The 26,916-nt window shown below is 56.4% G+C and overlaps 1 protein-coding gene across 10 annotated transcripts in view; it reads left to right on the top strand.

The window, feature by feature from the left end:
• Nucleotides 1-26,916, top strand: part of TSC2 (TSC complex subunit 2) — a 37,095-nt gene that overhangs the window by 5,187 nt on the left and 4,992 nt on the right. Inside the window, exons 4-32 of one of the 10 annotated variants that reach the window (XM_036309214.1) lie at nucleotides 45-155; nucleotides 1,030-1,174; nucleotides 2,221-2,338; nucleotides 2,737-2,785; nucleotides 3,165-3,290; nucleotides 3,653-3,726; nucleotides 4,856-4,982; nucleotides 6,018-6,161; nucleotides 7,003-7,140; nucleotides 7,695-7,798; nucleotides 8,488-8,569; nucleotides 9,651-9,806; nucleotides 10,253-10,369; nucleotides 11,424-11,546; nucleotides 12,389-12,495; nucleotides 12,692-12,842; nucleotides 14,266-14,388; nucleotides 14,863-14,997; nucleotides 16,806-16,995; nucleotides 17,852-17,945; nucleotides 18,107-18,209; nucleotides 18,525-18,619; nucleotides 19,849-19,977; nucleotides 21,327-21,488; nucleotides 21,712-21,864; nucleotides 21,993-22,105; nucleotides 22,608-22,823; nucleotides 23,924-24,127; nucleotides 26,057-26,181. In XM_036309214.1, the coding sequence (XP_036165107.1) occupies nucleotides 45-155; nucleotides 1,030-1,174; nucleotides 2,221-2,338; nucleotides 2,737-2,785; nucleotides 3,165-3,290; nucleotides 3,653-3,726; nucleotides 4,856-4,982; nucleotides 6,018-6,161; nucleotides 7,003-7,140; nucleotides 7,695-7,798; nucleotides 8,488-8,569; nucleotides 9,651-9,806; nucleotides 10,253-10,369; nucleotides 11,424-11,546; nucleotides 12,389-12,495; nucleotides 12,692-12,842; nucleotides 14,266-14,388; nucleotides 14,863-14,997; nucleotides 16,806-16,995; nucleotides 17,852-17,945; nucleotides 18,107-18,209; nucleotides 18,525-18,619; nucleotides 19,849-19,977; nucleotides 21,327-21,488; nucleotides 21,712-21,864; nucleotides 21,993-22,105; nucleotides 22,608-22,823; nucleotides 23,924-24,127; nucleotides 26,057-26,181 (3,714 nt within the window). Of the gene's footprint in view, nucleotides 1-44; nucleotides 156-1,029; nucleotides 1,175-2,220; nucleotides 2,339-2,736; nucleotides 2,786-3,164; nucleotides 3,291-3,652; nucleotides 3,727-4,852; nucleotides 4,983-6,017; nucleotides 6,162-7,002; nucleotides 7,141-7,694; nucleotides 7,799-8,487; nucleotides 8,570-9,650; nucleotides 9,807-10,252; nucleotides 10,370-11,423; nucleotides 11,547-12,388; nucleotides 12,496-12,691; nucleotides 12,843-14,265; nucleotides 14,389-14,862; nucleotides 14,998-16,805; nucleotides 16,996-17,851; nucleotides 17,946-18,106; nucleotides 18,210-18,524; nucleotides 18,620-19,848; nucleotides 19,978-21,323; nucleotides 21,489-21,711; nucleotides 21,865-21,992; nucleotides 22,106-22,607; nucleotides 22,824-23,923; nucleotides 24,128-26,056; nucleotides 26,182-26,916 lie in introns of those variants that run through there. The other 9 variants (XM_036309215.1, XM_036309213.1, XM_036309219.1 and 6 more) reach the window with 9 other exon arrangements.

Raw genomic sequence — 26,916 nt, 5'->3', positions numbered from 1 at the left:
GCTCCAGCACACTCTAATCGCTTTCCCCTCTTTGCTGGAGGCAGCATGCAGTGGAAGCACTCTGGAAGGCAGTTGCAGACCTGCTGCAGCCGGAACGGCCACCAGAGGCCCGCCACGCAGTACTGGCTCTCCTGAAGGCCATCGTGCAGGGGCAGGTAAGGGGTGTTGGGTCTGTGCTCAGGTGGAGCTAGGATGGGTGTGTGGGATGATATTGGGCCACCCACTGACTGCTCCTGCTGGTCCCACTTGGATTCTTGTCTTGGGTGAAGGCACCAGGCCCAGGGCCTGTAGTTCCCAAGGCCTCTGTAGCTGGATGGCCGTAGTGGGCATCCTGGCATTGCCTCTTGTATCTGTGGGGTGCTGGGCACGTCTCTGGAGCTCCCCGAGCCTCCATCTCACCTATGAAGAGGATGCTCATGGCTCCTTCCTCCTCTGGAATATTTAGGGAGTAAATGAGACAGTTTATGCAAAATGATGAGAACAGTGCCTGGCACGAGTGAGCCACTATCCCCGGTGACCTCGTTCCCTCTCCCTGGGCCCCCCGTACTCACTGCTTTGGCCTCACTGGTCTCTGCTGTTCCTGGACCACTCAGGCCACTTTCTGCCATTGCTGCCTGGAAGGCGCCTCCCCTCCTCCTTCACACCCCCCTGCCCCAGAGGCCCCATCACCCTCAGTGCAGTTAGATCGTTGTCATTGTCCTGTGAGCACAAATGTATCCACTCTGGGCTCAGTGTGGTAGAGGTGGGGGTATGGAACTGCACTGTCCCTACTGTGTGCCCACAGCCAAATACATAGTGGGTGCTTCACACATGCTGGTCAGCCGGTGACCAGTGCGTCTGGTCCCCTACTCGGAGCTGCTCTGATGTTCCCAGTTTGCCCCTCATAGCCAGTTCCTGTGGGAAGGAAAAAGGGCCCAGAGTTGCGAGTTTTGGAGCCTGCTGCACTTCCTCGACTTCTTCCAGCTGCTCAGAGAGCCCAGGTGACCAGGGATCCCAGCAGGACTGCTAACCTTGTGGTTTTGTCTTCAGGGGGATCGCTTGGGTGTGCTCAGGGCCCTCTTCTTCAAGGTCATCAAGGATTATCCCTCCAACGAAGACCTCCACGAAAGACTGGAAGTTTTCAAGGCCCTTACGGATAATGGGAGACACATTACCTACTTGGAAGAAGAGCTGGGTGGGTGCCGCAATGGGTGTGAGGTTTCTCTGGCCTTGGTGATCAAATTTAATCTGGGATGTAGAAGCCACTGGGGCCCTGCGGGAGTGCTGCAGTGTGCAGGAATGGCCTGCAGACAGCGCTGCACCACACAGCTCTGCTTACCCGGGACACCTGGGTTAGCCACCGAATCTCCTGGGGGAGCTTGTTAAAAATGCAGAGTCCTGGGCTTCCCTCCAGACCTGCTGGCTCAGAACTCCTGGGGAATGCGGCTTAGCTGTGCCTTTCAGGCAGGCAGGAGGTGGTCTGAGTGCTGCTGTAGGAAGTGCAGGATGCTGATCTGGGCATTAGACTGTGTTTTACCCAGAGTGCCCTGAGCTTTCTGGGGGGTCGGGGCCGCCTCACTGGGTCTGCCTTCTTGCCCTCTTCGTGCCCTGGGTCTGACCTCCAGCTCTCTCCTTTGCTGGCTTTTTGTTTGTTGTTCTGATGGTGTGAGGTTTCTGTGAGTCTTGAGATTTCATGTCACTGGTCAGGGGAGGAGGGAAAGGAGGAGGAAGAAGTAAATCGGACTAAATTCTTTGCTGTTGTATTGCCCAGAAATGGGCCTCAGCTGTTAGTTTGCCTCCAGGCCAGGTGCTGACAGGGGGTCATGGTCAGGTTTGCTGTCTAAGTTTACTTGGCTAATGCCAAGCATTGCTGTGTCTCCTTCGAGAGATTCTTTCTGGGGATGGGGGGCCAGGAATCTGCCTCCTAAACATGTGTCCTGCTGGTGCTGGCACCCTTGGCGTTGGGGCCAGGTCTCTGAGCATCAGATGCACAAGCGCTGCTATTGATTCTCAGCCCAGATCTCCCTCGGTGCATGCTGGGTGTTGGTGAATTTAAATTCCAGCGTCTGTGATATGCTGACCTGCTCAGGCTCCAGCTGAGCCTCCCTCGACTTTGTGCATGCGTGATCTGCCTGTCATTGCATGGGGACTGATGATGGGGTTCCCAGCCTTGAGTGGGATGGGATGTGTTTTCCTGGGCAGGAGGTGGGAGGAAGTACATTGCTCTCCTCTTCTCCCCAGCTGAGTTTGTCCTGCAGTGGATGGATATCGGCCTGTCCTCAGAATTCCTTCTGGTGCTTGTGAACTTGGTCAAATTCAACAGTTGTTACCTCGATGAATATATTGCATCAATGGTCCAGTAAGAAAAGAATTCTAACAACATTACTCTGATCCTAGCCCCACTGTCTTGGGTCTTCAGTTCAGCTCTTGGGGTGAATAGAGCTGTTGAAACCACCAGATAAATGGAGAAGTTAGAAGTGGCCATAGCTACCTTCTACTTAAGTTGCTATTTTGAGGCTTGACCTAGTATTTTATTTTTAATGGATGTAATTTTACCTGGTTTTACTTACTTGTTGTCATTTTTTCTGAATATTCTGTGAAATCCATGAGGGCAGGGGCAGCATGACCACCTGCCTGTCGTGGGTGAGTGGGGCCCTAGGGAGGCGGAGCCCCTCTGTGGAGTCACCAGAAAGTGAATTGGAGCCACGCAGCCTCTGGGAAATAACCTTTCAGTTGACTTTGCGCTTCCTCCAACAGCATGATCTGCCTGCTGTGTGTGCAGACTGTGTCCTCCGTGGACATAGAGGTCAGTAGCTGCCCTCTCGGAGGCAGTTTCTTTCAGCCTCCTTCTGGGCGGTCTGGGTGGGCTGTGGGATTAAGTGCCCTCACTGACCCTGTGGCTCCAGGCAAGCTGCTCGGCTTCTCTGAGCCTCACACTCTCCTGTAAGTAAGGGTATTGGGTGACCTCTGTGTGGGGTCATCGTTCAGGATGGGCTGATCCACAGTGTTTGGGATATAGAAGTGCCCCAGACACTTGCTCTTGTGGTTTGAGGAAGGCTGCTTTGGCAGAGGGGTGGGGCAATAGTCACTGACCAGAGGAGGGTGGGAAGGAGGCTGGGGATGTTGCCTCCCCATGAGCAGGAGTTGAGGCAGGGCTGGTGTGACCTCTCTCTCCACCCCACCAGGTGTCTCTGCAGGTGCTGGATGCCGTGGTCTGCTACAACTGCCTGCCAGCCGAGAGCCTCCCCCTCTTTATTGTCACTCTCTGTCGCACCATCAATGTCAAGGAGCTCTGTGAGCCTTGCTGGAAGGTGGGGGTCTGAACTGTTGTCCTAGAGAGTCCTTCCCTAGATGAAGTTATAAGCCAGGTGCATGGGCAGGACAAGGGCCATCTAGTCTTTAATGAATGGCCATCTGATTTTTGGAATGGCCACACAATGGCCTGTTGAGGGGAGTCCAGTGACATTTTCCTAAGGTGGTTGAGCTGAGTCAGGGTTTTGGTGGCATTTTGGGAACTCTGTGGCCTCTGTGTTTGGGAAGAAATGGTTGAAAATGGCTGGGCATGAAGGGTGTTGGAGCAGTGGCTGTGCAGGGCTGGCCAGAGCTTGGGGCCCTGGGACTCGTATCTGGGACCTGTATCTGCCAATGGGATCTGGTGTGTTTTGTTTCCCAGCTGATGCGTAACCTTCTGGGCACCCACCTGGGCCACAGCGCTATCTATAACATGTGCCGCATCATGGAGGACAGGTGAGTGTGGTGAAGGCCTGGGCAGAAGGTGAGGGTAAAGTGCTGGATCCGCTGCTGCAGAGCCTTCGTGAGGAAGTTGTCTGTGTTGGCTCTTGCCTGGTATAGGCTAACGGGGAGGTTTCCTGTTCCTTTGGGGTGACTGCTCCAGAAGCTGCCCTAAAGCTAGAGCGTACATCTTCATGCTCCTGATCTGCTCTCCTCTTCAGCTTCTGCTGGTAAAGTCAGAACGTTCAAAACTGAACTCGAAATCTCCCTCCCATATTTGGATCTTGTCCAGTGAGGCTGCCTACCTTTGATCCTGTTTTGAGGCCCTTGCCCTCACCTCTCACAGTCAAACCATTATCAGTCCTGTTGCTCTGTCCCTTGGAGGTGGCTTACATCTGTCCACCGAGGGCCCCCACCTCACCCCCTCAGCTCTCATCTCCTCGGACGGCTCTACCCACTCTTGGCCTTTCGAGGTCCATTCCTCCACACGGCAGCCACGTGTTCTTTTTCCAGCGCAGATCTCTGTCACCCTGTGCGTGAAGCTACAGCGGTTCTCAGGGCTCTCAGAGTCAAAACCAAACTCCTCATTGCAGCAAGGCCCGGTGGTCAGGCTCTGCCCCAGCCATAGCCTCTCACTCCCTCCGTCTTGCCATGGGCCTCTGCACGTGTCCTTTGCTCTTGCTGGAATATCTTTCACCTTGGTTAAGTTTCTCTGAGTGCTCCTTGACATCTAGGCGCCATTGTTGATTCCCTCAGTACCCCAAGCAGGTATTGCTTACCTATCCTGGGATTTTTCTTCTTAGCTGTGATTTGAGGTAGCAACTTGGCATTTCCTTACGTGGCTCTTTGGTTCATATCTGTGTCTCCTGGATTGTAAGCTCTCTTTCACCTCCATGCCCTGGCATCTAGCATGGCTCTGTGGTGAGCAATGTGTGAATGAATCAGATGGTTGCTGCTGACCCTGACCTCTGTGTTCCCTGACCAGTACTCCTCACCCAGCTTTGCCTTGACCCCATAAGTGCAGGGACCTCTGGGGAGGCTACAAGGAGCCTGGGCCCACCCTGGGCCTACCCTGGGGCCCTGCAGCAGGCAGATGCTGGCCCCAGGCTCTGCTCACATTCGTCTTTCTGGGGAACATTTTCAGAGCCTACATGGAAGATGCCCCGCTGCTGAGAGGAGCTGTGTTCTTTGTTGGCATGGCTCTCTGGGGAGCCCACCGACTCCATTCTCTCAAGAACTCCCCGACATCTGTGCTGCCATCATTTTATGAGGTAACTCACGTTTTGTGCCGCAGGAGGGGTTTCCTGCCTGGCCAGAGCAGACCCATTGGACGGGTTCTGCTGCAGGGGCTGTGGGGATATTCCAGTCTCTTGCTTTGCAACTGGAAATGAGGTTTTGGGCCGTTTGAAAGTCTCTTCCTCAAGCAAATCGTGTATCTTAAGAATTTCGTATCTTGAAAATTATCATTAGAACTGCTCAAGGTTCCGCCAGGGATGGCGACACTAACTGGTGAGGATTTCATTTGGTAAAATCACTCGCTGTAGAATTGAGGCCAGTGATGGGGCTTCTGTTTCCATGGTGCCTGGTCGTATTCGGAGTACTTTCTGTGTATGTTTCTCACGTAGTTATCACAGCACCGCGGCGAGCTGGGCCATCGTACCAACCTCATCTCACACAGGGAAAGCAGCTCAGACGAGCAGTGTTGTGTACAGGGTCAACAACGAATCTCCTGATGGGCTGTTTTTCCTGCCCTGCCCATACCTCATTGGGCCGTGGAGTGTGGGGCCTTTGGGCTTAGCTTGCCTCAAGGTAGCTTTCAGGCTCCTCTTGGCCAGTAAGTCAGGGCCCTGAAATTTATTTTTTTATTTTATTTTTAAAAAAATATATTTTATTGATTTTTTACAGAGAGGAAGGGAGAGGGATAGAGAGTTAGAAACATCGATGAGAGAGAAACATCGATCAGCTGCCTCCTGCATACTCCCCACTAGGGATGTGCCCGCAACCAAGGTACATGCCCTTGACCGGAATCGAACCTGGGACCCTTGAGTCCGCAGGCTGACGCTCTATCCACTGAGCCAAACTGGTTAGGGCAGGGCCCTGAAATTTAGCCGAGTCAGGCCTTTTGGAGCCAGTGTAGAAAACACTTCTGGATTCCTGTGATTCTTGGGTGGCCCCTGGGATAAGTGTGGGGAGCGTGGCCCTCTCAGGCGTCTTATGCCTGGTTTCAAGGGTGACGTGATGGGGGCTTCCTGTGGGTGAGCAGGAAGTGGCTAACCATCGCCTGCTCCCTGGGCCTTGTGTTCCAGGCCATGTCCTGTCCAAACGAGGTGGTGTCCTATGAGATCGTCCTCTCTATAACCAGGCTCATCAAGAAGTACAAGAGGGAGCTCCAGGCTGTGACATGGGACATTCTGCTGAACATTATCGAGCGCCTGCTTCAGCAGCTTCAGGTCAGGCCAGTGAGGAGACTGGGGACAGGGAGGACCAAGACCATGGACAAGCAGGCCCAAGGGGACCAGGGTCCTGGACCTGTGGGGCTGGCTGGCTCATCTCACCTGAACGATAGCTCTCATAAGCCCTTCCCTCTGAGCCTGCCTGGTGTGTTCCCTGATGATTCTCAGTGGGGTCAACTCACCATCCACTAAAGACAGTTGGGTTTTCCAAGTATGCTCCATCATTGGGAGCAGGAATATGTAGCAGGTGTTCAGGGGGAAGTGCTGGCATTGATCAGGATTGGGTCAACTTGATGGCCTGGAAGTGGACCCTGAAGACAGTTCCCTCAGCATCTAGAAAGCCAGCCATACCTTGGTATAATATGGACAGTGTGACCACAGCAGGAGGGGGACATGCTGATGTGGGGGCTACAGAGATCACCAAGTCTTGTCTAGCAAGGGCTCAGAGCTGGGTCTTCTGGGGGACTCGGCGTGGACCAGTGTTTAGGTGGCCAGCCAGGGGAAGGAAGGATTGGACTCTCATCCCTCATTGTCCATTGACCAGCTGGCGCTTCATCCCAGAGTGGCAGGCTGGAGACGGTTCCCTGGGGTCTTCAGAGGGTGTTTGAGCCTGGGGGTGTGTGAAGTACTGGGAGCTGATCCCTGTGTGGGCACAGCCAGGACTCCCTGGGGTTGGTGAATGAGCAGGAACAGCCCGGCTGCTTTAGGGGTCCCAGCATCGTGGGGGTCATTCCCCCTGTCCAGTGGAAGGGCATGAGGGGGATCTGGATGCAGCTGGTTTTGAGTCCTTGAGGGAAGCCAGAAGTCACTCCTGTGTAATTGCACCTTTGTGTTGCAGAGCCTGGAGAGCCCAGAGCTCAGAGCCATTGTCCATGACCTGCTGACCACAGTGGAAGAGCTATGTGATCAGAACGAGTTCCATGGCTCACAGGAGAGATACTTTGAGCTCATTGAGAGATGTGCAGACCAAAGACCTGTAAGACCACCTCTCGCAAACCTGGTGGGGCCTTTGCTGCTCAGGCAAGAGGGTGGTTCCACCAGGCTTCTAGGGAGGGCGGTTCTGCTCAGCTCCGGAAACCCTGGCTGCGTGGGTTTGAAATTGTGTTTGAAACAAAGGCTCCTGCTCTCCTGAGATTTGTACTCCAGCAGGGAAGCCTGTGAAGGCGTCAGAAAACAGTGTGTGGGTCAGAGCACAGCGCTAGCCTAATTGTCAGTTTCCTCCCACCTGTGCGGAGGAAGGCGCTGGCCAGCGCCGCGGAGACTTGTTGCTCAGCATGTCTGCTCTCGGCGGTAGGCAGTCCTTGTGCCAGAAATGCTCAGCTTAATGCCAAGGCTTTACATGCGCTTTTAAATGAATTTTCGCTGCTGCCAGTAAAGCTTTGTCTTGGTAGGCTCCCCACCTGGGCCTTGAAGTGGCTGGTCTCACTGAGCAAACTGTTCTCCTGGGCCATTAGCACAGGGTGTGCTTATTACAGAATCTCTGGAGGGGCAAAGTGGCTCATTCACAACAGGTTTTTCTTCTTTTGACAGGAGTCCTCCCTCTTAAACTTAATAACCTACAGGGCTCAGTCAATCCACCCAGCGAAGGTTGGCTGGATTCACAACCTGCAGTTACTGATGGAGAAATTCTTCAGGTAGGGAGACTCTGGAGACCTCTTGGGCCCTGGACCCTGACCCTGTGTCTATGCCTTGGGCTGGGGCAGTGGTCGGCAAACTGCGGCTCGCGAGCCACAGGAGGCTCTTTGGCCCCTTGAGTGTGGCTCTTCCTCAGCCTTAGGAGTACCCTAATTAAGTTAATAACAGTGTACCTACCTATATAGTGTAAGTTTAAAAAATTGGGCTCTCAAAAGAAATTTCAATCGTTGTACTGTTGATATTTGGCTCTGTTGACTAATGAGTTTGACGACCACTGGGCTGGGGTCTAGGACACCAAGAGTGAGGGCTTTCCTTTCTGATTCTTGGAAGTAATTGTTCTCAATGAGCAGGAAAATGTTGCTTTCCTGTAGGGCAGAATTCTGGAGGCCTCTGCTTCTTCATGCAGAGTGGTTGTCTAGAAAGATGCCTCTCTGAGGGCCGAGCTCGGTGTCTCATTCCTCAGTTCCTTGGATGTTGACAAGCTGGACCTCACACAGGGAGAAATAGAGTCAGTGTCTTGCCACCCAGGCTTGGGTGGGAGGGCTTAGTTTCCTGCGGTGGGCCTGCGGTCTGGGTCCCTGGGGGAGCTCTCGGAGTTTGGGATGCAGTGTTAGCAGGGCTGCGTGCAGGGGGTGAGACTGGCAGTGGTGCTGCCACCAGGCCCCAGGAGGTGTGCCTTCGTCCCTAGGAATGAATCTCGCAGTGCTGTGCGCATCAAGGTGCTGGACGTCCTGTCCTTCGTGCTGCTCATCAACAGGCAGTTCTATGAGGTGTGTGTCCCATGGCTGGCGGGGGCACCTGGGGCATCAGGGTTGAGGGTGAGGCTGGCCCTAGAGGCCCTGCATGGCCCTCACTGGGCACTGAGAGCCTCCGGGGATCTGCCCGGGACTTGGGATCTGACACACTCCTTTGTAGCAGGTTTTCTCAATGGGCTTTGTCTGTTTCTCCCTTGTTGGTTTACCCATCCATCCATCCATCCATCCATATATTCCATGGTGTCCTCTGCCAGGCCTGTGCTGGGCTCAGAGGTGTGGCTGAGCAGCCAGGAGGGCACGGTTCCTGTCCTGTTAGGAGTTTTTGCAGAGTCTTGCATGGGGATGTTTTCTTCCTTTTTGTCTTTGTAATCACACTCACCCTCTGGACCCAGCCCGACCACTAGCTGCTGGGGTAGTGCCAGGCCTGCCTGCCTCTCCACTGCGTTTCCTCCCTCCAGCCCATCTTTCACTGGGTTTGTGGCCGGAGCCTGCCCGCCATGCTCTTTCCTCCAGCAGAGGCACCTCAGGCTCTGTGCTTCCCTTGCTTTTCAGCGCACCCGGCATTCCCGGTGTTCCTCCTGCCCTCTCAGCCTTCCCTTTCCCTGAGTCCCTGTGTCTTGGCGTTCCGCCCTCCTTCAGAGCCCAGCGCAGTGCCGCTCTTGTAGGAAGCCGCTCTGGGTTCTCGGATCCCTCCCATCAGGGTCAGTCTTGCCCTGCCTTCCCCAAAGCTCTCGTCATGCTGTCCTATTAAGGTGGACTCCGTGATTTAGGGACAAGGCCTTCATACCCCAGATGCACACACACAGGGCCTTCCATGTAAGAGTGTGTTATTTGTGATGGTCAGTGACAAAGAGCAAGTGAGGACATTCACTGTGGCATCATGTCTGAGGCTGAGGGCCTGTGCCTAGGCGGGGCCGTCATGTAGCCATTGCCATTCTCCTGAACTGAGGGGCCAGGTAGAGCACCCTGGGAGGGACTCTGGCCTCTTAGGCGCTGACACATCCCTGCCATGCGTTTCCCCATTTGGAGTGGTGCCTTGGCTGCTTTCCAGCCTCTGTCTCAGGCAGCTCCCCTCACTCCCCTGTGCTTGCTGTAGGAGGAGCTGATCAACACGGTGGTCATCTCACAGCTCTCCCACATCCCTGAGGACAGAGACCACCAGGTCCGGAAGTTGGCCACCCAGTTGCTGGTGGACCTGGCCGAAGGCTGCCACACCCACCACTTCAACAGCCTGCTGGACATCATTGAGAAAGTGAGAGCTCCGGGGGCTCCGGGTCCCTGGGCTGCTAGAAGGACCCCTCCTGTTTGGGGCAAAGCCCTGCATGCAGCAGCATGCTCTGGACTCTGTCCCCATCCTCTGCAGAGTGACTGGCTGGGTCTCTCAGCGGCAGGGCTTCCCTCCCAGCAGTGATGGGCGCTCAGCAGTGTCCTGCTGCCGGGGGCCTGGGAAGCGGCTGCGGTGGTAGCCCAAGTCAGCTGGGGTGGGGCTTGGCCACGGTCTGCCTACACCGACAGCACCCTTTTCTTTTAATTTGGAAAGGCAGCACAGTGTCTGAGCGATTCCTCAGGTGCATAGAGTGCACCTCTCCTTTTGAGAAGTCAAGGAGAAAGTACATGCTGGGGGACAGTTCGGAATCTCACGGGTGCTCCTTCTGGGAGCCTGGATCCGGGATTTAAATACAGGTCTTCTCTCCGAAGGTGATTGCCCGCTCCCTCTCTCCGCCCCCAGAGCTGGAGGAAAGAGACATGGCGGCATACTCTGCCTCCTTGGAGGACGTGAAGACTGCTGTCCTGGGGCTCCTAGTCATCCTTCAGGTGGGCCTCCGCTCTTCTGGGAGGGGGTGTGATGACCAGCTGTGTCTGTTAGAGTGCTGATCTTTGGGGGACACATCTCCTGGGAGAACTGGGCACTCCATGGGGGTCAAAGAGGGCAGCCTGGGTGTGATTCTGACTTGTCACAGCATGGAGAGGGGTGGACGCAGCCTGGTCAGGGCCATACTGTGCAGAGCCATTCCTGAGTCATTGCCCAACAATGCCCTCAGCTCTCCCAGCAGTTGAGGAGGGGAGGGCTGCCATCCATTTGTCCCCAAGGCTATTTGATTTTATTAACAGCTTTATTGAGATATGATTTACATACCATACAATTCACCTGTTTAAAGTGTATGATTCAGTGGTTTTCAGTGTAGTCATAGAGTTGTGTAGCCATCACTACAGACACTTTTAGAACATCTTTATCACTTCAAAAGACACCTATGGGGAAAAAAAAAAAGACACCTATGCCTGACTGAAGTGGCTCCTATGACCTATGAACCAAGAGATCACCAGTTCGATTCCTGGTCAGGGCACATGCCTGGGTTGTGGGCTTGATTCGCCAGTAGGTGTGCAGGAGGCAGCTGATCAGTGATTCTCTCTTATCATTGATGTTTCTATCCTCCCTTCCTCTGAATTCAATTAAAAAAAAATAAAAAGACACCCTATACCCCTCACAGAGCACCCTGCGAGCTTGTCGTGCCCTGGTTTATTCTCCTCTGCCGTGTGGTGGTGAGTGCTCTGTCAGCCCAGGGTCTCCTCTCACACCCGGCTGTATGGTGCTCTGCTGGATGGACTTTCCTGATGTAGTAACTGATTCCCTGTGATGACAGGGACGAGGCTGGCTCTGATATTTGCTATTACTGAGAGCCTGCGTGTGGGGATGTCTGAGGGGCAAAGTCCTGGAGACTTGGAAGTGTTCATGCATTTTAAATGGTAGATGCTACCCAGTTGCCTCTAAAGCCTGTTCTGGTTTCTCTCCTTCTGGGTGCCAGGTGCCAGCTCCCTGGCTGCATTGTGGCCTCCTGCCCTCCTGGTGACCAGCTTACTTTCTCTGCAGACCAAGCTGTATACCTTGCCTGCCAGCCACGCTATGCGTGTGTACGACATGCTCGTCAGTCACATCCAGCTCCACTATAAGCACAGCTATACCCTGCCCATTGCCAGCAGCATCCGGCTGCAGGTATGATGGGCCTGCTGGGCTGGCCTGAGGTAGATTCCCCGGGGGCCCAGCAGCTGCCTCAGTGTTGGTGGTATAGGGACCTCAAACAGGAGACTTGGTGGCAGATGTCCCGGGGAGGGGGAGGGGTTTCAGCAGACTGTTCCTTCCGCTAATACCAGCTGCGGCACCTGCTGCCCTTCTCTTTGCCTGCAGCCTGAGAGCCTCTGGCATGTCATTCGGAGTCACACAGTGGCCCGGGAGGGGGACAGAGAAAGGGTCACACCAACTTACAGGGTGGCATGTGTTCCATTCCTGGTGCTTCAGTCTGTCGGCAACCTACCGCAGAGCGTGTGGCTGTGTGGGGTTGGGGGCTTGGCAGGACAAACTGCCTTGAGCTTCCACTGTGCATGCTGGCACCAGGCTGAGCCAAGGTCTCTGGGACAGAAGCCCGGCCCTGCCCAGAGCATCTCCCTGATGGGGCAGCCCTGAAGGGAGCCCAGTTAAGTGAGCCTTCATTCACTGGAGGAAGTGACAGTGTCCTGAGTAGAGGTTTGCTCTCCGGCACTTCAGGCCTGGTGCAGTGCTGTCCAGCCAGCAGGAAAGGCATCCTTTTCCTTTGTCCTGGGGGTGGGACCTATGGTGTGAGAGGCCACAGCATTGCCATCTGCTATGGGACTGTCACAGAGCCCTTGGGCTCTGAGGGACAGGGCCGTGAATGCTGCAGCTTACCACCTGCCACTGCGTGGAGAAGTTGGGGTGTGATTGCTGTTAGTGGAAGCAGCCTTTCCTGAGAAACGTGTGGGTGTGAGGGCGTGGGTCCAGTATGGTCCTGCTCTGTGGATGGCGCTTTCTATTTCTTGCAGGCCTTCGACTTCCTGCTGCTGCTGCGGGCCGACTCGCTGCATCGCCTCGGCCTGCCCACCAAGGATGGCGTGGTGCGGTTCAGCCCCTACTGCCTCTGTGACTACATGTACGTGTGGCTGACCTCTTTCCCTGCCGCTGTCAGACCCGTTTCCCCGTGTCATGGCGTTAAGGTTACGGGGCAGGTTGGTGGAGCTAGCTGCTCTTCACCCCAAGGATTGCCCTGTGTCTGAGGGGCCCAGTGGGTCTTCTTACCCTACGGATCGGGGGCTTCGGCCTCAGTGCTTCCCCGTTTGCTTCCACAGGGAGGTAGAGAGAGGCTCTGAGAAGAAGGCCAGTGGCCCCCTGTCCCCTCCCACCGGGCTGTCTGGCCCAGCATCTGCAGGCCCCGCTGTACGGCTTGGCTCTCTGCCCTACTCCCTGGTCTTCGGAGTCCTCCTGCAGTGTTTGAAGCAGGTGAGCTGGCTGGTCCCTTGAGCTCCCTAATGGCAGACAGCAATGACTGGTGCTGCCCAGTGTCATACAGTCCCTTTCCCTGTATTAGTGACCTTGGGAAGCTTGCTGCTGGTTTTCAGGTGTCTGTCCTGAGGTTGCACAGCAGTTCTGTAGCGATGTGCTGAGCATCTGCTGTGTGCAGAGCTGGGTGTGGAATGTTCCTGCCTCCAGGAGATGGTTTTGGTGCAGGACTAAGGTGTCCAGACAGACAGCTGGAGTCCTGGAGCAGGGCTGGCCTCCGGAGCAGATGGCCTGTGGGACTGCAAGGGAATGCGGCCACATCTGCTTGGGGCACCTGGAGGGGCATGTAAGGCAGTTTTGAAAGGCGGGGAAGGTCCCAGGGGCAGGAGGAAGCAAGCTTTGAAGTAGGGTAGGTGCAGTTTTGTTAGCAGAGGTGTAGCTGGGTGGAGATGGGGAGGCAGAAGAGTTTAGGCCCATTTCCTGACGGGACAGCAAGAAAGAAGTGGGCAGCAGTGTGCCGGGGCAGGGTGGGGCAGCACAGCCTGTAACGGGCTAGGGGAGCTCCTGAGGGCTACAGCGGAGGGCACCGTCAGAGATTTCCTGTGACTCTCAAGGCCTCCGTATCACAGATGGGGCCTGAGGAAGGCTTTCAGGACTTGTGGCGGTTGGTGTAGCTCATGGCAGGGTCACCTCTAATGGAGGTTGGGGGGCCACCAAATGGGTCTGGTGGTGCCGTGACTGTGTCCTTCCCATTGTTGTGGCCCTGAGTTGACTTCAGTCCTGCAACAGTTACCCGGGCTCGTGGATTGTAGAGGATGCTTGCTGCTGCTCCCTTGGAGCTGGTGCAATAGCTTTTCCTGCTGTACTAGCACCTTATCTGTTGTGCTGAGTGGGCATCAGTGAGGGCCCCTGCAGTAGGCAGGCAGTCCCATGGTCTCTGTTGGGCGAACGGGAAGGATGGAGCCAGGTGGGTGGAAGTTCCAGATCCAGCTAAGAAGAGAGAGGCAGTGTTGGCTCCGCACTGGGCCTCCCTGGCAAAGGGAAGGGCAGCTGTTGCCCTGCCCAGAAGCGTGGAAAACAAGAGGAGGGTCCACACACCCCACCCGCACCAGCTATTCAGCTCCAACTAGAGCTGTGGTTCTCAACCTCTGGCCCTTTAAATACAGTCCCTCATGTTGTGACCCAACCATAAAATCATTTTCGTTGCTACTTCATAACTGTAATGTTGCTACTGTTATGAATCGTCATGTAAATATCGGATATGCAGGATGGTCTTAGGCGACCCCTGTGAAAGGGTCGTTTGACCGCCAAAGGGATCGCGACCCACAGGTTGAGAACCGCTGGCCTAGAGATTCAAACTTGGAAACTCCATCTCCCCTCTCCAGGGTGCAGAACTCCCCCTGACTGACCCCTCTTCCTGCAGGAGACTGACTGGAAGGTGCTGAAGCTTGTGCTCAGCAAGCTGCCTGAGTCGCTGCGTTACAAGGTCCTCATTTTCACCTCTCCATGCAGCGTTGACCAGCTGTCTTCTGCTCTGTGCTCCATGGTAACATGCTGCTTCCTGTGTCACTCACTGAAGGGTTCCTGTGCCACTGGCGGTGGTGCTGCAGCATAGTTCCTCTCTCTCCAAAAGGCTTCAAGCCCTGGGAGGCATGGTGAAACCAACATGATCAAAGCATTTCCTTCAGAGATGTGATCTCTGTCTAGAGTGCAGACCATGCGTCCAGGACCCGCCCTTCTTTCCAGCTTATGGGGCAGAAAATGGGAGGTCCCCAATATAGAGCTAGAACTCAGGATACTGAGTGTGAGGTCTCTTCCTCACCGGGGCTCCTGTGATAGGGACACCAATCACATTTCCTGTCTCTCCCTGAAAAGGCAGACCTTTGGCCGGAAAAGAAAGTAGGAAGGCCCTGGGCTTTTGACCCTCCTCCCACTGGGCCTATGTTCCCAGGGACTTCTGCCCCCCCGACGGTTGACTTAGCCACCAAGCACGGCTTCACATCTGGCCCTTGTCTGTTAGCTTTCAGGTCCCAAGACCCTTGAACGACTTCGAGGCACCCCAGAAGGGTTCTCCAGAACTGACCTATATCTGGCTGTGGTTCCTGTGCTGACAGCGTTGATCTCTTACCATAACTACTTGGACAAAGTCAGACAGGTACCAGATGGGAGAGTGACAGTCGGACTTTGTGGTGCCTGTCTGATCCTCAGGGTGTTCACTTCAGGCAAATGGGCTCAGCATTTTCCTCCTAACTTACTGTGGCTGCTAGGCCGGGGCAAGGGGCCTGGCTTTGCTTCCGTGTGTGCCCACTGGACCCCTGCTCTGACCCACCCTGGCACTGCAGACATCTGAATCCCCTGGCATTCCTGAGCACTCCTCTGGGGTGTGTGGGCTTAATGCAGCACCGGATTTCCCCCCTCCCCCGCCCAACACACACCCAGAAGCATCTTTTTTTTAAAAAAAATATATGTTTTTATTGATTTCAGAGAGGAAGGGAGAGGGGGAGAGAGAGAGAGAAACGTCAGTGATGAGAATCATTGATCAGCTGCCTCCTGCACGCCTCCACTGGGAATGGAGCCCACAAACCGGGCATATGTCCTGACCGAGAATCGAACCGTGACCTCCTGATTCACAGGTCGATGCTCAACCACTGAGCCATGCTGGCCGGGCAGAAGCGTCTTTTTGAGGAATATTGCCTGGCTTGTCCTTGGTACAGCTTTAGGACAGGTGGCCAAGCTTCTTGGCAGAGCTGGCCCTGTTTTGAGAGGCAGTGTGGCTGGGCCGAGGGCCCCCTGATTTCCGTCTACCTCCACATCTGTCATCAGGTGCAGCAAGCATGAATAGCAATGCTTGATTTATTTATTCATTGCTGCTGTGAGTGAGGCCCACATTGAGCCCTTACATTTACTACTATCTCATTTAAATTCACAGCACCTGCCCTGCCCAGAATAGCTTGGTTGGAGCATCAGCCCATACATCAAAAGGTTGTGGGTTTGATTCCCGGTCAGGGCACATACCCAGGTTGTGGGTTTGATCCCTGGTTGTTCAGGGTGCATATAGGAGGCAACCAATTGATGTTTCTCTCTCAAATTGATGTTTTGTTTTGTTTTCTCTCTCCCTCTCCCTTCCTCTAAAATAAATAAAAACATATCCTTAGGTGAGGATTAAAAAATAATAATAAAATAAATTCCTGACACCTTTTTTTGTCAAACCTTGCCTTAGAGAGGTCAGGTAGCATGCTCAAAGTCATGGCCAGCAAGGAGAGAGGCCTGTACTCTGGGCTTCCTGAGTTCCTGATCACCACAGCACTGTGGGAATTCACACTTCACTTCCCATCCCGTTCCCTCCTCATATCCCCCAGGGGGCAGCTAGCCATGCTGGGCTGAGTTCCCTGAGAACCTTGAGGCCTGAAACACTTCTGGGGGGTGGGGCAGCTGCAGGAAATCAAGATCATCCGTGGGGCCTCGAGCCGCCGGGTGGTTTGTGCTGAGGCTGTGGCCCAAGCCTGCACTTGGCATTAGTCTACGGGCCCAGCCTTACTGTCTTCATGGAGGATACTGCCGGGGCCCGTGTGGGCCTCGCGGCCTTACTGTGTCAGGCAGAACCTCCCCTTGCTTATATAGGCCAACCATTTTGGGGTCCCAGAACCCAGGGAATGATGGGCCCAGCGTGTCCTGGCTCCAGGGTGTTGGCTGGTGGGGAAGTGTCAGGAAGCATCTGACTGGAGTAGCCCCCATATCCAGTCAGCTTGGGTGGGGCCAGCTGCTGGTGGCTCTGCCACTTGGATGCTCAGAGACCTGGGACAAGGCACTTAACCTTCATAAACCTTGACCTTCTGTGCAGAACATTTTAGAGCGGGTGAGGGTAGACCACGCCCTGGTTCACCAGAATAGCTGTCAGACAGGTGAGGGTACAGAGGGCTGGTTTGTCCGGGGCTGGGTCTGAGGCATCTGTGCTGCCCATAGCGGGAGATGGTGTACTGCCTGGAGCAAGGCCTCATCTTCCGCTGCGCCAGCCAGTGTGTGGTGGCCCTGGCCATCTGCAGCGTGGAGATGCCCGACATCATGATCAAAGCTCTGCCCATCCTGGTTGTGAAGCTCACACACATCTCGGCCACAGCCAGTATGGCCATTCCACTTCTTGAGTTCCTGTCAAGTAAGTGTCTGCACTCCATGTGTGTAAATGTGTGCACATGTGCATGCATGTGTGAGTGTGGGGTGGACCCTTGAGTTTGGGGCTGTGCCCTGCCCTCCCTGAAACACCCTGAGCTGACTTCTCTGACCTCATCTTGTAACCTTTCTGTGGCTGCATGTAGGTACACCATCCTCCTGGGAACCTGGGACATGCCACCCTCTGCTGCCTCAGGGCCTTTGCACCTGTGCCTTGAATGCTTTCCTTCTTTCTAGCCTCTGAGTGGCTGGCTCCTTTTTCCCCTCAGTGTCAGTTTAAGTTGCACAGAAGCTTCCTGTTACCTGACATTGGCCCCTGCAATCAGCCTGGCTCTCACAGCCTCCTCTTTGTCCCCCTCAAAGCACACACCACAGCTTGGAGGGGCTTTGCTGACTCACCTCTCAGACTGTGACTTCCAGGAACCAAAGGTGCCTCTCTCACCCCTCCATTCCCAGTATCCTAGTGTGTGTTTGGCCCTAAGTAGGCCCTCAGGTGTGTGGACAACAGAAGCCGGGCCACATATGTTGTACATTCATTTTGTTTACAACCCTTTTAAAAATGTAAAAATGATTCTTAGCTCATGGGTCATACAGATGCAGGCCACTGGCCAGATTTGGTCTAGGGACCATAGTTTGTCAGCCCTGGGTATAGAGGGCCAGGGCCAAGGGTCATATTGGTGGGCTGTGACCTTTATTCCTTTGCAGCCCTCTTGGGTCAAAATGACAGCACTGGTTTTCAGAGACAACAGAGGACTCTGGTGACATCAGCCCCCGCTGCAGCCTTGGGCTGTCTTTGCCGGGCTAGCCTGGGCACTCTCACTGGCTACCTTCTTGCTTCGCAGCTCTGGCCAGGCTGCCTCATCTCTACAGGAACTTCGCAGCAGAGCAGTATGCGAGCGTGTTTGCCATCTCCCTGCCATATACCAACCCTTCCAAGTAAGTGCTGGTGTGCGTGCCCTGGGAGGCCAGCCCAGAGGCCAGGCTTCTTGGAGCAGAGAGCCACGCTGCCTCCGTGCCCTGGAATTGGTCTGTGCTTCCAGCTCCTGGAGCATTTCTCTCAAGTGCCAGGATGGAGCTCCTGCACTTTCTTCTCACAGGTTCAACCAGTACATTGTGTGCCTGGCCCATCATGTCATAGCTATGTGGTTCATTAGGTGCCGCCTGCCCTTCCGGAAAGACTTTGTTCCTTTTATCACGAAGGTAAGCCAGTGTTCGGGCTGGGACTGGCTTTGCTGTCGGCTGTCCATGGCTGGAGCTGGGTGATAGATGGTGATAGAGGTCGGGCATTGTTTGGTTCTATGCTTACGATGCCCAGGAACTTGCTCTGCTGAGCCTGGCCCACTGGGACACACTTGTGGGCATGGGGGCAGGAGCTGCCACCGCTGTCCTAGACCTGCAGCTTATCCCGGTTGGCAGCATACCTGGGTGGGGCTGATAAGTGCACAGGGAAGAAGCATGTGGGTGCCTCAAGGGCCAGTTCCCCCAATTCCAGCTCAATCTGCTCCACTCTGACAGGGCCTGCGCTCCAACGTCCTCCGGTCTTTTGATGATACCCCTGAGAAGGACAGCTTCAGAGCACGGAGCACCAGTCTCAACGAGAGGCCCAAGAGGTGTGGGGCCTATCATGGGTGTGCCTGGTGTCCGGGTGGGGCAGGGCAGGTCTGTGAGCTGTGACCTGTGACCAGCATGGTGCATGCAGGGCCTGGGGCTGCCCGGCTGTCCCCAGGCTAATAAATGGAAATGGGACGTGTGGCTGAGGGTAGGCCCCTGTGCAGGCTGTGCTGGGCACCAAGGTGCCCTGGGGTTGTGAGGCAGGGCAGGGCCTGTGAAGGCCACTAGTGCTCCACGTTCAGTTGGAGAGCACAGAGCTCTTCTCACCAAGCGGCCGTGTGGTCTGCGGCATCATGGAGACTGCGTGCTGGACCGTGGCCAGTCCTGGCCTGCCTGGGTGGCCAGTGCAGGAGGTGCTGAGCTGGGGTTTGGGGTGCCAACAGTAAGTAGGACATCTGTGTTTGGGTCTGACTCTACTGAACGAGCCCAGGGTTGCATTAGGGCATCTGTGACTCCTGAGAAGCCAAACACCTGGCCCGGATGGGGAGGAGCCTCAGGGCCTCAGCATCCTCCCCTGGGGACCCAGGGCCCTGTGGTCAGCCCAGCCTCGGGCCGGGTGCCCTTTCTCCAGAACTCACCTCCCAGCCCTTGGCTAACTAGGGGACATGTTCTTCTCTACCATCGCAGCCGCTTCTGCCAAATCTGACAAAGATCTGTGCTAGGCCTTGTGTTCTTGTTTGCATTTCATTTGGACGGCTCCCCCCTCCCTGTCCCCCACCTTCCTGCCTAAGCTTTTTTGGCTCTCCCTAAGTGGGAATACGGCATTTTCCAGAATGACCAGGTCAGTGGGACCAAAAGTCACAAGCTGTTCTCAAGCCTCTGGTGGCTGGGGGTCTCTCTGAACAGTTACCCTCAGGGCCTCAGCCCTTCCTAGTCCCTGAGCTGGGCAGTGCTGGCCTCCTCCGGGCGCAGGACACTGGTCAGCACAGCCTGGAATCTGCCGTGCGGGGAGATCCACACGTTTAGTTTGCACTAGTGTTCTTTGTTTTGGTATCACGAGTGAAACCTTTTTCTGTCATGTTTACAAGATGTATTTTCATGCGTTTTTGTTTTCTGTTTCTTCCCCTGCTAACTGGCTTCTGGCATGATTTTTTGTTCATCTCACCCACGGGCTCTCCATGCTGACCCTGTGGCCTGTGACCTTTCCTCCTCATCCCTCCAATGGCTTGCTCTCCCCTCCCGGGAGCTGGGCTCCCTGGGGCTTGGGCCTTCCTTCCTCACCTGGTAGTTTGAGGATAGCCAGACCCCCCAAACAAGGCTTGAATAACTCTCCACCCGTCAAAGAATTCAAGGAGAGCTCTGCAGCCGAGGCCTTCCGGTGCCGCAGCATCAGTGTGTCTGAACATGTGGTCCGCAGGTAGTGGGCTCTGTGGGGCGGGGGGCTCAGACCCTGGAGCTTGGCCCGTGAAGTGGCGCTGCCAGGCGGGAGCACCTGGGTGGCGGTGCATGGGGCTGCTTGCATGACTTCGTTGCCTGCCCATGCCCTCCCTGGCTGAAGCAGGGGGAGAGCCCAAGTGGCACCTCTTGGCCACAGTGGCCTGCCCTGCTGACCCCAGCCATTGGTCCAGGGAGCCTGGCAGTGAGGGGTGGGAAGGTTGCATTCTGTCCCCAAGCCTCGAACAAGCACGGGCTGGCTACATGGCTTCCTCAGGCCGTCTGGGAGCCGGAAGCAAGTGTCCATTGGCAGCCTCCTGCAGGCCTGTCCCCAGTGATCAGGGGCCTTTGCAAGTTAAAGCAGTGGGACCACATTCTCCAGGGTTTGGCTTTCCATATCCTCTCTAGTGAACATTCTTCTTGAGCTTTCTTGTAGAAAAGGTCTGCTTTCTGTGGTAGCTGAAAGGGAACGGGGCGGGTGTTTGTAGGGCAGTAGGGGTGGGGGCCAACCTAGGAGGGACACGGGAGGCCTGGACTTTTGAGGGGTGAAGTCTTGGTCTCCTTCCTGCTGTGTTGGGGTGCAGGTGTTGGCTCTCGGGGTCACTGTTCGTGTTGACCAGGGATACCTGCCTCTTCACTTGGAAGCCCCTTCAGACCTGTGTCCCGCTGCTCAAAGACCCACCTCCTCCCTGATGCCTGGCTTGGGCTCCAGCCTCAGGCTGGCCTCCACTGAATGGAGTTTGGCTCGGCGGGGGTGGGGGTGGGGGGGCAGTGGTCAGTGAGGCTCCCTCTTAGCTTTTTTCCATGCACAAAACATGGCAAAGGTGATGTGGCATTTGTATCAGAATTAAACCTGCACAACCCCCCTCTTCTGGTCACTGGGGTGCATGTGGAGCACAGGGTGACCTGAGTGTGAGGGTAAAGAGCCACACATGAAGCCCAGACCCTTCCTGTCCTCAGTGGGAGGCCCTGTGGGCAGAATGCAATCTTTGTGCGTGCGTCCCGTGGTCTCGCTGTCTGTGCATGACTAAACTTCCGCCATGAAGCCATCGCCTAACTCCCGTGCTTTGGTGAGGGGATGTCCTATCTCTCCTGCCTCCTAAGCCTCTGCTCCCAGGAGTGGGCCTGGGTCTGCCATCAGCTCCTGCACTTCCTCTCTGGGGTGACATGTCCACTCCGTTGGCCAAGCTGTGGCCTCCATGGCCACGTGCACTGGCGGGGTCTTTCTGGCTTGGCCCTCTCAGCACATGCATGCCTCCATCTCTGGTCCCCATGGTAGATAATTTGGCCTGCCCAGTGCCCTGACCTTGCGATGGCCCCTCCCTCCAGCAGGATCCAGACGTCCCTCACGAGCTCCAGCTTGGGGTCTGCAGATGAGAACTCGATGGCCCAGGCCGATGACAACTTGAAAAATCTCCACTTGGAGCTCACAGAAACGTGTCTGGATATGATGGCCAGATACGTGTTCTCCAACTTCACTGCCGTCCCTAAGAGGTGTGGCCAGGCTCGGCGGCCGGGGCAGGGTGGGCATCGGGCCAGCGTTCCTGCCACTGCTCTGACCAGTGACTGTACTTGGTCAGAGTGGTGGCAGCAGGTGTGGCCTGCGGGGCCCCTTCCCTCGGGTTGGCCCAGGCAGGGCAGCTCTGCGTGACCGAGGATGCCCCTCAGTGCTCCCCTGGGTGGTCCAGCAGCAGGGCCTCCACTCCTGTGCTTTCAGGTCCCCCGTGGGAGAGTTTCTCCTGGCCGGCGGTAGGACCAAAACCTGGCTGGTTGGGAATAAGCTTATCACCGTGACAACGAGTGTGGGGACTGGAACCCGGTCGCTTCTGGGCCTGGACTCCGGAGAACTGGAGGGCAGTCCAGAGTTGAGGTGACTGAACCTTCCGCCCCCTGCCTGCTCAACCCTGACAGTGCCCAGGCTTGCATGGGACAGTGCTGTGCTGGTCTTGAGCCCATGGGGCACCCTGGTTACGCTCTGTATGGGCCCTCTGTCTCCAGCTCTGACCTCAGCATGCACAGGAGACAGACAAAGGAGGCACCAGCCAAACTGGAGTCCCAGGCTGGGCAGCAGGTGTGCCTCGGGGCCCGGGACCGGGTTCGCTCCATGTCTGGTGAGCCTCCACCCACTCCCTCACAGACGTGTCTCTAGACCCCTGAGCTCAGCAAGGCCCTGAGAGCCAGGGGCCCAGGTGGTTGGCTTTAGGCCTGGCCCAGTTCATGAATGATGGGGTGCTGTCTCTGTGAGCCCGCATCGTGGGTGGGAGAGGGTGTAACAAAGGCCGCTGAGGGGCCTGTTCTCACGGCCAGTGTTTCCTGTGATCCCTCAGCAATCCTGGCCTTTAGCTTAGTCACCCCTGGGCTCTTCTCAGATGCAGCTGGAATAAGCCATGGTCCAATTATGGGACAGGTGCTGGGGCCCTTCCTGTGGTTCTGGGTCCACTAAAGCCGATGCCCTAAGAGGGCCATGCCCAAGGAGGGCTGAGCTGTTCTGGGCACTGACGTGGGGCCTCTTGGCCAGATGGGCCTTGGGTGGAGTAGCCAGCTAGCTCTGTGTGGGTGGCTTTGCACCGGGCAAGAGGTGGTCACCAGCCATTCTGCCCTCAACCCCTTCAGGGGGCCACGGCCTTCGCATTGGTGCCCTGGACACTCCAGCCTCCCACTTCCCAGGCAGCCCTGCTTTCCCGGGCCCACAGACTGCACCAGCCAGCAAGCCTGAGAAGGCCTCGGCCAGCACGCAGCGCCCGGTGCAGAAGGAGAAGACCAACCTGGCGGCCTATGTGCCCCTGCTGACCCAGGGCTGGGCAGAGATCTTGGTCCGGAGGCCCACAGGTACTGAGGGGGTGGCCCTGTGCTCAGCCAGCGTGGGTCTCTTACCACATAGTGGGGGACAGTTACCCATACGGGGGAGTCACACGAGCGAGCAACAGGCAGGCTGGGCCACAGGCATTTGAGTTAAGTCCGCAGAGGTGAACAGTGGGGGACATGCAGGTGGCTAAGTGGGAACAAAACAGTCTGCCCAGGTTCCATAACAAAGCGCCATAGACTGAGGGGCTTACGTAATGAATGCATTTCCTCAGTCCTGGAGTCTGGAAGTCTGAGATCAAGGTGTCGGCAGGGCTGGTTCTTGCTGAGGCCTTGGTTTGTTTATTGATGGTCATCTCCTCCCCATGTCCCCACATTGAGTCCTTCTACATGTGTCTCTGCCCATATCACCGCTTATGAGGACACCAGTCAGGTTGTATAGGGCCCACCAGTACGACCTCATTTTACCTTAATCTCCTATTTAAAGACCTCATCGCCAAATAGAGTCACCCTCTGAGATCCTGGGGGTTAAGACTCAACATGACTTTTAGGGAGACAGACTATAACAGGTATTTCGGGTTAAAGAAGGACTTAGAAGCCAAGGCGCAGGGTTGAGGAGGCACCTTGGTCATGGTCTGGGCTGATGGTGACCGAGTGGCGAGAGGTGAGAAAGGGCCAGATAGGGCAGGAGGATGTGGGTGGGGTCAGGTGAGACACTGATGTGAGGAGGCTCAGGAAGAAAGGTTGAGCCATTGCCCTCCAGGGTCAGAGCCTTGTGTGGAGGAGGACAGAGCCCAGAGCCTCTGAAACTAGGCCCTGCCCAGTCCACTGGCAAGGAGTCTGCTGCCTTGAAATGCCTCCTGAGCCTGGTCTGGGTGCAAGAGCTGACCTGGGCAGAGGCTTGCTCATCACTAAGAAGGGTGACCACTAGATAGGTGTTACTCTAACCTTGGGGCCTGGGGATCCGGGGCCCTTCACTCTCTGCTTTGAGCACGAAGAGCCCTGAAGGCCCCAGGTGCATACCCGAAAGGACAGCGTACCAGGGGCTGCCCAGGGAGGGCTGGGGGTGGGGAGGTGACAGGTTGGATGCATGGACCTGCAGCCTGAGGGGTACTGCCTGCCCTCAGGGAATACCAGCTGGCTGATGAGCCTGGAGAACCCGCTCAGCCCCTTTTCCTCGGACATCAACAACATGCCACTGCAGGAGCTGTCCAATGCCCTCATGGCCGCAGAGCGCTTCAAGGAGCGCCGCGACACGGCCCTGTACAAGTCACTGTCAGTGCCGGCAGCCAGCTCAGCCAAGCCTTCCCCACCCCCACGGTCTAACACAGGTGAGCACTGGCCTGTCTCCCACCTGGTACACCCCATCTGGTGGCGGTGTGGTCTACCACACTATGGCACATGCCCAATGGGGTCCCCAAATCTTTCTTGGTACTGCCAGCCTCGGGCATTGCAGGGAGGGTGCCTACGCTGCCGACCCTGATGTTTGGGAGCAGGGCCTGCTCCAGCAGGCGGGACTCTCCTTAGAGGCGGCACTGGGGGCGCGGCAGGCTGATGTCCCCTCCGCGGTCCTCCTCAGGATGGGTGTGGGCAGGGCTGTGAGAAGCCTCTGCCCTGCTCCCTCCTCAGGGTGCTCAGTGTGTGGGGCTACAGGGGGGCCCCCACTTTTGTTGGGATGTGGATTTGGATGCGCCAAGTACATAGCCTGAGCCTGCCTGTGAGCTCTGGTGCCCCTGCCTGACTGGACTGGGGCCATCCTAGGCCACCCTCTGGCCACAGATAGGCTCAGAGGCCGAGCTCTGTTCCCGAGGAGGAGGGATGCACTCCCTCCCCAGAATCCTCTCCAGCAGCGTAGAGCTGAGACCCCATGTGCACCTGCCCACCTGCCTTCCCGGACGCTGCGGGCCCTCCCCTCTCTCCAGGCTCTCGTGGTGCCTGTCCTTTCTGCTCCACCCGTGCTAGTCTCTGCTGGCTTCCCTTGCAGTGGCCTCTTTCTCGTCCCTGTACCAGTCCAGTTGCCAAGGAAGGTTGCACAGGAGCATTTCCTGGGCAGGTATTCGTGCATCTCCTCAGGAAAGCAGGGCTTGCTGCAGAGCCCCGCTCTGCCTCGTAGGTGCTGTTTTCACTGTCCCTCCTCCGCTCATCCCTCCATGATCTTGTCAGCCTCTCCTTACCCTCCAGGATCAGGGCCCTGACTCGCATGGAGATATCTGTGCATAATGTCTGCTTTGCCGGCAGGAACCCCTCTGGATGGGCCCTTCCAGCCCCTTCTTCAGGTTTGATGAGGTGACACTGGGCAGCTGAGCCACAGGTGCCGGCAGGGCACAGCTTTTTAGGAGTGAGCCTGGCCCTGGCGGCTCAGCCGAGCTGACCTTGCCCTGGCCTCTGGTGGTCTCACAGGTTGGGCTGTCTGCCTTTACTATAGTCATGGGCTGGCTGAGGACCCTGCAGACTGGCCTCTGGCCTGTTACCCCCAGGCCCTGGCAGGGGGGGGCTTGACCTGGGCAGCACTCTGGTCTTCCCGGATCCCCTGTGTGGGCAGGAGCCGGTTAGGAAGGGGCAGTGTGCAGATGGGCTCTGGCAGGTAGCTAATGCACTGCGCATGTGCAGGGCTGTTTGTGGGTGGCCTTGGGCTGAGCTAACCCTTGGTGGCTTCTTACCCTGCCCCCGGCCCTGATACTGGCACAGGAAATGCTGCTTTGGGGCATCATGCCTTCTGAGCACACCTGGCTTCGTGTTTGGCTTGGATTTGGAAGGCAAGCCTCTGCTTCCCAGAACAGGCTCCCCAGTTTGTCTGCACAGGGACTTCTCCCGTGTCCGTCTCTCCTCCGGTCCAGGCACGGAGGAGCTCAGGCCTCTTTCCCCAGGTCCTGCGGCTTGTCCAGCCACTCCTCCTGAGCTGGGCCTCATCCAAGGTGTTCCTCCCTCTCGGGGACCATCTGCCCTCGCCTCCCTGCCTTGCTGCAAGAGCAGCGGCGCTTCTCTGGATACCTGGCTGGGTGGGTGGGAATTCGAGAAGCCAGATGACCCCTCATCCTGATCCCCTGGAGCCCGTGTAGGAGTCGCCCTGTGTCAGGGCTCACACCCACTCCAGCTCGCCTGGTGGGCAGGGGTGGCTTAGAGCCACAGGCAAGGAGGGCCTTGGGTCAGGTTCTGCTGGGGGCACCTGTGCCCTGTCATGGGGAAAAGGCTGGTACCTTTGAGGCCACGTGAGCTCCCTGGGCCGGACCAGCACCCAGCAGCCATATGTGTCCTCCCAGACTCTGCTGTGGTTCTTGAGGAGGGAAGTCCAGACGAGGCTAATTTGCTGCCCCCAGAACTGGAGGACTTTGAGGCAACACTAGGCACAGACAGGCGCTGTCGGCACGCTGAGGCTTACAGCAGGGTGAGTGTCGCTGGGCACCAGAGCCACTGGCTGAGGGGCCCTGTGGGTATTCTCCATTTGGGCCTTCAGAGCCAGGCTTGCTTTCAGCTCTCAGCCTGAGCCACGGGGTGAGGGAGGAGGGGTGAGACTGAGGCAGGGTCTGAGGTGGAAGGGCGGGGCTGAGGCAGGGGTACAGCCAAGGCAAAGGGGTAGGGTCTCAGGCAAGCGGATGGCAGGGACCCTCCATTCTCAAGCTTTGTGGTTCTGAACTTGGGCAAGTCTTTTCCCCAACTCTTTTTTTTTTTTTAATATATTTTTGTTCGTTTCAGAGAGGAAGGGAGAGGGAGAGAGAGATAGAAACATCAATGATGAGAGAGAATCATTGATCGGCTGCCTCCTGCACACTCCCCACTGGGGATTGAGCCTGCAACCCGGGCATGTGCCCTTGACTGGAATAGAATCCGGGACCCTTCAGTCCCTGGGCTGACGCTCTATCCACTGATAGAGCCAGGGCTTGGGCGAGTCTTTTAACCCACCTTTCTCATCAGAGAAATGGCTGCTCCTCTAGTCCCTTCTGCTCAGACAGTGGGTTTCTAAGAGCTCCATCTAGGGGTGGCTTCTCACTGGGGCAGCCTTTGGTTTGTGGGGTTCTTGGCTCCTTTGCCCAGCATGTTGCACAGGCAGGTGCTGTCCTGGGGGAGGTTGGGATCATCAGCTTGGTGCTGGTGGCTCTGTGGCCCTGGGCAGGAGGACATG

This window comes from Myotis myotis, unplaced genomic scaffold (genome assembly GCF_014108235.1).
Source record: "Myotis myotis isolate mMyoMyo1 unplaced genomic scaffold, mMyoMyo1.p scaffold_m19_p_5, whole genome shotgun sequence".
Classification (NCBI taxonomy): Eukaryota; Metazoa; Chordata; class Mammalia; order Chiroptera; family Vespertilionidae; genus Myotis; species Myotis myotis.
Note: the sequence above shows the minus strand (reverse complement) of the source record. Positions and strands in the feature narration are given on the sequence as shown.